At 37.6% G+C, this 9,837-nt stretch overlaps 1 protein-coding gene across 1 annotated transcript in view; it reads right to left on the bottom strand.

Moving 5' to 3' along the window:
* Positions 1-1,181: 1,181 nt before the first annotated feature.
* Positions 1,182-9,837, bottom strand: part of LOC128385253 (NADH-cytochrome b5 reductase 3) — a 46,356-nt gene continuing 37,700 nt past the window's right edge. The window contains exons 2-10 of the mRNA XM_053344109.1: positions 5,078-5,145; positions 4,671-4,796; positions 4,256-4,328; positions 4,055-4,161; positions 3,819-3,948; positions 3,640-3,723; positions 2,613-2,698; positions 2,365-2,464; positions 1,182-1,395 (exon numbers count right to left, since the gene is read on the bottom strand). Of these exons, the coding sequence (XP_053200084.1) occupies positions 1,223-1,395; positions 2,365-2,464; positions 2,613-2,698; positions 3,640-3,723; positions 3,819-3,948; positions 4,055-4,161; positions 4,256-4,328; positions 4,671-4,796; positions 5,078-5,098 (900 nt within the window). The 5' untranslated portion in view covers positions 5,099-5,145 and the 3' untranslated portion in view covers positions 1,182-1,222. The remainder of the gene's footprint in view (positions 1,396-2,364; positions 2,465-2,612; positions 2,699-3,639; positions 3,724-3,818; positions 3,949-4,054; positions 4,162-4,255; positions 4,329-4,670; positions 4,797-5,077; positions 5,146-9,837) is intronic.

The following is a 9,837-nucleotide window of genomic DNA, read 5'->3' as shown; positions in this document are numbered from 1 at the left end:
CAGATACATTTCATTGTTAAAGCACGTAACTCCACCTAAAACCACACCTTTTTCTTTCTGTGTGGATTAAATGTATAAGATTCAACATGTCATTTGTAAACTTTAGAGTAGTTGGTTGACAGATATATTTTTTTAATCATCTACCTGTTTCTAAGTTCAGCTTCTCCTGGTTCCAGCTGTACTTAACACAGACATGGAAGTAGTATCAGTCTTTTAGCGTGAAAAGTGAATAATAAACATTATTTCCCAAAATGTTAGAAAGTAAACACGGAAACCGAAGTCTGTTTTTTTTTTTTTTTTGGAAGGAATGAATCCAGATCTATACTGTCATGCATACCAATTCTGGTTTTATTCTGTTGTTCTTAATTTTTTTTGGTAATAAAAATAAGAGAAAAGCATTTTCTCTGATGGAAAAAATGTCTTTCATTTCATTTAAAGTTCCCTTTAGAACAGACAAGATAAACACTTTAACACAGTTATAATCAAACACTTATAGAGGAGGATGATTCATAGGTTTGACAGAGACCTTTAGCTTCATCATAAAACACAATTAAAGACTTGAAGCATCAATAATTCATTAGCAATTGCCTTTTATGTTGCATAAACACAAGTAGCCACTGTTGCCACAGCAAAGACATTGCATCAGTATCCACATCACGTTCAACAACCATCTTTGACGTGTGACACATTTTGGACACTGCTTGACAAACAGACAAACGGCAAGTAAAACATTTCTCAACATCTGCGATGGAATAATCATATTTACACAATTCTGTATAAACAAAGCAAGTGCTCGCAAAATTTCTCAACAGTGCATAAAAATAACTTGCAAAGTGTTAAGGCACTCAAAAAAAGCCAGTAAAGCCTCGACTTTCTGGTATGTTTAAACCACGGAGGCCGCAGCAGGTTTTTGTTTGCAACAGATACAGAATCACGTCTAAATTTACGACAAAAACAATCTGAGAACTTACGTCTGAACGACCCTTCGCTAACATCCTCATCTTCAGTCTCAAACACACTCAAGTCACTTTCACTACTTCCCTCCCTTTCATTAACTCTTACTGATCACATGAATTGGTCCATGCTGTGATTCTGTTGCATGATGAATACCATGGCATAAATATAGTATACATAGTGCAAATACCCACTGTAACTGTACGAGTGCTTTAAAGCTTTAATAACTGGACTCCCATTGATAGTCACACCTGGCGAGGACGGACGTCTAGAAGGTAAACCTGCGGCTGTTGGCGTGGCCGACTTTGTCCAGATTAGGGTTGCAGGCGAACTGGATCATTGGTGGAGGTCCGCACATGAGGATGAGGCTGTCGTCGCTGGGAGGTGGAAGATGATCCCTAATCATGTCTTCATTGATGAAGCCTTGACTGTACTCCCAGTCTGAAACAGAGAGAAGACATAAACGTTTAAATACAACTAAGTAGAAGATGGTTTATGCTTATAATGACGCCTGTAAGCTGCTATTAGTTACTTGAGGCCTCATTTAACACACTGTTCATTAGTGACATCTGCTGGTGAGAATGAGTTACAGCAGCTGGTAACTTTCTTTTACAGATCCCTACATTTTAACAAGGCTGCAACTAAATGATTTTCACTATCAATTCATTTTTAGATTATTTTCTCGATTTAATTGATAAGTTGTTTGGTCCAGCACCCCAAGGTGATTTCCTTATATGTCCACAACAGTCAACAAGCCAAAGATACTTGGTTTACTTTCATAGAAGATTAAAGAAAGCAGAAAATATTCACATTTGAGAAGCTGGAAAAAGAGAAATTGAAGGATTATCAAAATAGTTGCATATTAATTTAGTCGTTAGAATGAATTAAATGTATTTTTTTGACATTTTACAGATCAGATTAATCATTATCGAAAATAATCATTAGTTTGCAGTTCTTATAAACTAATCTACAACCAGGAACTAAAAATGAAACAAAAACGAAAACATGATTATACAGAAAGCTAAATCTTATTAATCATTTCCTGAGATCAGGGAAACATCACTATCTGCTGCCTCAGTAGTTGCTATCTTTCAAAAGGAAACACAGAAATAACACAAGACTGTCACCGGTTAGAGACTAACAGGTCCAAAACACAGATTAATTACAACAAAGATGGAAAAACAGAAGGTATAATTAACAATAATACTGTAGTTGTGATAAATGATGCTGCTGACAGGTTTTGACAAGTGCTTACAGAAACTCTCCCATAACAAGAAAATCAGACACGCTCTGCATGAGTGCATGAACAAAGACTCTGTGAAACACCTGAAATGTCAATGAGACAAATCAGCATGTTGGCAGCACTAATATGCAATTTGTTCTGAGATATTTTATAGTTAGAGAATTTACCATCAGGTGCTCTGTCCAGGGTGAACCACAGATTGAACCGATCTGGATTATTGGCCTGAATCTCTTCCAACTCCGGTCGCAGCAGGATGTCTTTCTCCGTCTGGGGGGGAAAAAAAAGAAAAAAGAAAAAGGTGCTTGCTTTAAAACTACTGCATGAACCAATCAATCAACTCCTTCTTTGTATTAGCAGGCAGATAACACATTTACAAGCATGCAAACGACCGTGCAGGATGTGATGTGAAACACACCTGGTTAGCAAACAACAGGTAGCACACTGTCTGGTCCTGTGGATCCTTCATTATAGCTGTGATGATCTGCAGCATGGGTGTAATCCCTGGAAGAAAATAGCCCAAGAAGAAGAAAGAGGTGCATTGTGTTATGTTAATCTCAGACAAAGAATTTCCATATTCAGACTTTCACTATATAAGGTCTGAAGTATGTGAACAGCTGACTAGAGCCTTTATTACCATTTTAAGAGAGACTTTACGCTACAGTATACAATAATATTTTAGACAGTTACAGTGTTGCCAACTTTATAGCAACAGTTTAATGTTTAAGCACTTGACTGGCCTGCGTAGAGCCCCGTCTGAGGGCTGGATCAGTGAGCCAAGCCTTATCGCACAACATCAGTCACGTCCTCTCTAATGCTAAAGCGACAGAATGGAAGAAAATCCCTGCAGCCAAGATCCAAAATCTTACAGAGAGGCTTCCCAGAAGAAGAGTGGAGGCTTTTCAAACAGCAGATTAATGCCCATCAGTTTAGAACAAGATATGGGTGTAGTGTGTGGGTGCCTGCATACTTTTACACTTCTGTATTCAAGCACTGATACAAATATTTGACACATGGGAGATGTTTGCAGCTTAAAAGCGTTGCATTAACTCATTGAGAAATCAAACTTAGGAGACAACCCTTAAATAGAAACATGAGCTTTGCTTTTACAAGTTGAAGAATGACTCACCAATATTTATTTAACCTTTTCTTAACCACATCAATCCCACTGAGGTCAGAAACTTCTTTACCCGAGGGAGACCTGGCCATCAGTGGTTGGCACTACAAGGGTTTTTTGTGTGGATATTTTATAATATATGCTCTGGAATAATTAAAATCCAAGCATGAATAATTCCTGCACCTAACCTAAACTGAAGACCATGATTTAAAAAAAAAAAGCACTGTAACCTTTAACAACAAAGAGCAGATGTGCAAAATCCTCTATTTATAATGACTGTGGTTATTATTGTTGTCTCTGGGTGAAGAGAGTGAAAGGTTTCTCTTACCCGTCCCTCCAGCAATCATGCCCAAATGTTTGGCCGTCTTGATCTCAGCTTCAGATTTTTTATCTGGTTGAATGGCGAATTTTCCTGCAGAGAGAGAGAGAGAGTTACAGCATCACACATGTATCATCTGACTCACTTACTACAAACATCTGTTCATCTGCATATATTTTAGCGCTGACCTCTGCCTTTGTAGACGAGAAGGCCGCTGGGTCCTCTGAAATCAATTACGTCATTGAGCTTGAGGCTCTCCAAGTACTGACTCATCTTCCCGCCCTCGGGGAATTTAGGGTTGACATCTTTGAAGTAAATCTGTGAACAAGGGATGACAGGAAGATTGGCTTAGAAAAACAAAAATGAAACCATTGAACTGTACAGCAACAACTTTTTTTATTTTATTATATTTTAACGACAGTACCTTCACCACCAAATCCACACAGCCTTTGTCATCATCACTTGAGGTCGGCGTGTAAGGACGGACCACAAGCTTTCCGTCTATCTTTGCAGACAGATAGATATGCTGGCCTGAGAAAGGAAACAGATGTACTTTTGTCAATTTGGTTTCTTATATTGGTTTTCATATTTTGCATATGCACGTGACTTGAGTGCACACACTAACCTATGGGGAGACCAAGGATGTGTTCAGGGGACGGCAGAGCAAAGCGGAACTTCCTTGTATCATGGCTGACAATCTAAAGAAGCAGAAGTGTTTAGCAGATAACACAGTTGCAGCTAACAAGCATGACAATACACAAATAGCAGTGGGGGTCCTTGAACGCATCTGCTGCGTTTGCAAAAATGTAGACTTTAATTTAGTTTATTTGCACATAAAAATATAAAAATTAAGACATAATACAAGTAAAGTAATACATGCAGATGTGTTGGAGATTAATAAAGTAAAACAATAAGTAACAAAAGGAGAAATGTGCAGGAGGAGTAATATCAGCTGGCCCTCCTGTAGTGAAACATACAACCTAAAAACTTAAAGAAAGAAAGACTTCTGCGTTTTTATTATTTATTTTCACAGTGGTCACCTGTTTGTCTATCAGCCGCAGTGCATACTTGATGTTGGGGTCCTCTAAGGTGATGGCAGGTCTCCTTTTTCGGAAGAAAAGGCTGAGGATGAGGTTTATGATGCCGTCAAAGCCGCCTCGGATGAGCTGCAATATAAAGATCAAGAAGTGGGATAGTATGAGTCAAGCAGTCTGAGGGGCGTTGACTCACTAATGTCAAGCCATTTCTGTGTTTTGGTTAAATCCAAAAAGGAGGAAATGAGTCATATCTTGGCAAATCCTGCGGTCAGGCCCGTCCAGCTCCCAACAAACACCCTTGGCAAAGCTATACTAAACCACAGCTAATGCTAGTCTTAGCTAAAGCGAAAGGAATTAGCTGATATATATACAATTAGTCTAAGATATATCTTTCATTAAAGTATACTTACGCCAATGATGTAGGACAGCATTTTTAGTCAGTTCAAGTAACTGCAAAAGTGTTTCTTAATGCGCCACAGGAGTTTTTCTGCAACTAACGCTGACAGGAGTACGAGCTGTCAAGAAAGCCCGTCAAGCTACTGTAAGCTAATATAGTAACATCCGGTTAATATGTCAAAAATAAAAGACATGTATTCCGTTTTTTTCATGTTTTTTACCTGATAACATCCATAAAGCCTGTTATAACTATCAATGTAATTATGAATTGATTATTTAACGAGTAATACGTTTTTAAACATCTCAAAACACCGTCTTTATACTGTTTTTAATTTACATATTATCGAATTCTAGGATGGCGTAGTCTTGGCCCGCCCACCTCTGCACCTGATTGGTTGGTTGTAATATTTTGACCGTTACTATAACCAATTGAATTCCTCAACTAATGAAGGCTGCGAGTTCTAGCCAATCAGAAGCACAGTAAGGGCGGGTCATGACTTCGCCACTTGACACTGTTGGCGTCACTTCCGCATGTCTGTTACTGGATTTCAGTCTAAAAGTCCTCGATAAGTACAATCAAGTAAAGAAATACTTCCCACTATAAAAGTTTATGATTGACAGAGAGAGTTTTATGAAGCTAAATGACAGATCAGTATTATTCATGGGCAATATATGAACATTACTTCCATCACACTTTAGCTGGAATAGATCCTATCTTTGATTATTATTTTATTGCAAGAACACAGAAGCAGCAGTGATGTTCTGCAGAGTGCTCAACAAAAGCCATTACTACTACTACTACTACTATTACTATTAGTACCACTACCTGTTCTTATTTTATAGTGACACCTCACAGTCCCAGAGGTTAATAAAGTTAGTTTTCAAGTCATAAAACTAAGCTTTTACTGCGAGCATGTGTGAAGAGGTCTAAACTCCAGCAACAACTTTCATAATGAAGTTGTTCTTAACTTCCCCACAAACCATGGAAGTAGGTCACTTTGACACTTACTCTCATTTGTCTTGTTTGTTCTATGTAGTCATATTTTCTTCTGTAACATTTTTTAGGTCTTCATTTGCTAGTGTTTACATTTCATACACTGACCACTGTTACTACAGGTCACACTGTCTATATGTTATTAATATCACTCTGTTCATACAGTAAATATCTTACCATAGTCATACATACCCATATTTCACTGTACAACTGTATATGTGACAAATAAAGTGCTTTTTACTTTACGGTTTATTCTATTTATTATACCTATGTGCATTACACTGCACTGCACTTTACTGATTCTTCTGCATTTCTGGTTAGATACTAAACTGCATTTTATTGTCTCAGTACTTGTACTCTTTGCAATGACAATAAAGTGGAATCTAATCTAATAAAATGTTGTACAGCAGTATGTTAAGTCTTTGGTGTCAGTGTCAGTCACTATAAACATTATATAGCTGGAATGAAGAGCTACAACAAGTTGACAAAGAATAAATAATGTGAAATAAAGTAGTTTTAAAAATGTTTTTAAGGGAAAATTAATGGAGCCTGGATGTTAAGGGCTTAAGCGTACATGTATGTGTCACTGACTACTAAGAAATTCATTGATATTCTTGACTGAAGTTTTGAGTCCATACTCCTAAATGAGCTTCATTTCATAGCAGTGACCTAAAATCTATAAATCTACATCATCCAACTCATTCTCCTCTGAGCTTGACATTGATTGACATTATCCATTTGGTGGGAGGACAAACTCTTGTTTTCTGGCTCTAGTAGACATCAGTGAATATTCACTAATAGAAATTGATCAGTGCTCTGGGCAAAATGGAAAAACATAATCCATTTTCTTTCTTTTTTTTCATTGTTGTGCTGATCTTCTGCTGTTATGCTCCTTTACGTCCATTAGATGGCAGTAGTGACCTATTTAACAGGCCGGTTCGGCTGATTCTAAACCAGTCCGAAGTGTTTAGAAACAAACATCATTTGAATTGAATTTGTCATGCAAGCAGCACATGGAGACACTTTTCTTAAGAGCAGTTATTCACACTTTTTCTGCCACTGTAGTTGTAGTAATGATTGTTTTTGTTAATAAAAGCTTGATATTAAAGGCATCCTTTGCTACTACAATGAACATATGACATGATAAAGTTCTGTATCAACAGGAAATAAAACATTTTTATTGATCATTTGTGTATATGAAGTTATATAACAACAGTCAGAAAACTCCACAGAGTGAATCACTACACAAAGTGAAACAAAACTGTAAAACACCTCGTCAAAAATGAAGGTATACACAGCAAATATAACTGTCAGCGGCTCGCCGTCACTGCGAGCGATATGGCAGGAAAAAACACCCCAAACAGTTCTACAAGATTACAGAGAAAATTTCCACACACAAAATACTCAAGCAGGCAGTTGATATACACAAAGGCAACTAGGATCTTTCTACAGCATCAGATTCTAATACTTTACACAGCTTTGTTTTTGAAAGGTCAGTGTGGCTTTTCGTCGGTGTCAACCGGAGAGAATCTTGACTTCCTTGTCACACAGAGAGCTTGATTATGTATCTTACACAAGGAGAATTTGGGTTCGATTATGCATGCATACTTTGGTAGGAAATCGTAATAAGAGGAGCATTGCGATGCAGTGCAGGTAATGGCTTTTGCTTTGTAGTTTTTCCACACACCTCGCAATCTGATGGGTTCTGCAATGCTACCCATTACCCAATTCCCTGATTCCCGTTTTGCACGTGTTACGTCTGACGTATTCTGTTTGATTTTCTTTCAGCTTTGATCGGATTACTCCGTTAGTACAACCTATTTGCATTAATGTTTAATTGCTCAGGCCATTTTTGTAGACCTTTACCTTGTACTTTAATCTTTTTTTTTCTCCTCATTTAAATCTGAAACTGTACTTGTTAATCTACAAATGTCAAATAAAAAAAATCCCCTGTTTGAATAGTGATTGGGAATGCAATTGTATTAAAGTATATTCAATGATTTTTGGAATGCTATCGGACAGGGGAGATTTCTAACCCAAAGGGTTATGAAATAAATTAATAACAGTTGAAAAAATATAAACAAATGACTTTTCTTTTTTTTACAACAAAAAGTGCAAAGTACATCTAATCTCACGGTTAAAATAATCTACACCGACACAGTCCATACTGTACATTCAAAGTTTTCATCTCAAATATAAAAGGGTTCTTAATCAACAGAGCAGTCAACAAATTAAAAATAAAATAAAAATCCAGGATGAAATGAAATGATGATGAGATATAGTATTATGAATGATAGATATTATAACATGATATTTGCAGCTGAGTAATCAAATTCATGTCACTTTATATTTATTCTAGATATACATTTTTGACATGATTATGTAAATATATACATGGCATTTTTAAGGGGGTTAAGTAAATGTAGAATCTCGTTTGGTATTTAACTAATACTCCCTGAAACTTCTGATGCTGGAACTGTGTGCAAGAAGAAAAAACAAACCTGCGAAAAGGGAGGGAACCCTAAACAGAGTTCAACAAGTGGTGTCAAAGCTCCAACCTACAAGCTGAATCTATGTGTGCTGTGTCCTAACCATTTCACTGGAAAGGAGAAACATCTCTCTGGACTATAATCATCCTCTAGAGTAAGAATCTTTTTTCCTCGAGCAACGCCACCCACGTTAACACCATGGAATGAACATACAAGTATTGCACAGTGCTCAACAAAATGCTGTGTGAAGCAACCCGCTCTTGCTCAGATAAAACGTCTTTCCGCCTTTTTTTATTTGTATTTTTTTGGCCGCGTGTGGTCAAGGTGACGTCACGCTCTCTCTTTCTCTCAGTCTCTCTGCGTGTAGAAGGGAAAATGGCATTAAACGCTACGACATCACTACAGAACAAACTGGTTTCGCTACCTACTGATAAGTCTACATTTCTAAGCACACACGGCAGTCACAGTGATACACAAAGCAGTCCTCAGAGACTCCTATGGAATGACAAGTAGCTTTTTCATAATAGTGCTATCAACTACACAATAACATTGAAAACATTTAGAAAGTCCTCCTGAAGCTAGCATCGAGTATATGCAAGAGGTTCCTCCAAGATAAGAGACTTCATGGTTTTCATGGATTAAACTTATTCCTTTTCTAATTGGACCCGTAGTAAAGGACATGATGGACTAATAGCCTACGCAGACCATTAACTTTTACGGTTGTTTTTCGTATTCGCTTGGTGTAGTCCTGTGCCAACAAGAAAATAAAACTGATGTAACCGCTGTTGGCTGAAACGTGATTTGTCAATATTGCGTTATTTTTTTAATTGAGCCGACGGAGCGGTATTTCTGGCTCCCCCTGTAGGTGTCCTGGAATAAAGCCAGCCAACAATCGTCCAAAACAATAGTCGTAAAGAAGTCAACAAGCTAGGTCAAAGACATCCAGTGCAAAACAGCAGCCACATAAATGTTAAAATTGGCAGTAAAACATGGCTAGCTCTATTGTCACTGTGAGAAGGCAACGCAAAGCAAAGACTGCGATTCAGGGCACCATTGCAGCCAAAGACATTGTTCCCAATAAACCAAAGCTACAACCACTAGCAAGTGGGAGTGTGCATGAAAGAGAGGGCCTCTACACAAGTCACCTCCCTGAAAATGGCAGTGTTTAGAAACTCGCTTCACTTCTGTCAATATAGTCATACATTGACCCAAAGTTGAAACATTACTCTTGATTTTTTTTTCTCCCTCTCCTCTGATTGAAGGCAAGGGGATCGTATCAGAAGAGACAGCC

This window comes from Scomber japonicus, chromosome 23 (genome assembly GCF_027409825.1).
Source record: "Scomber japonicus isolate fScoJap1 chromosome 23, fScoJap1.pri, whole genome shotgun sequence".
Lineage (NCBI taxonomy): Eukaryota > Metazoa > Chordata > Actinopteri > Scombriformes > Scombridae > Scomber > Scomber japonicus.
This window is presented reverse-complemented; position numbering and strand designations above follow the sequence as displayed.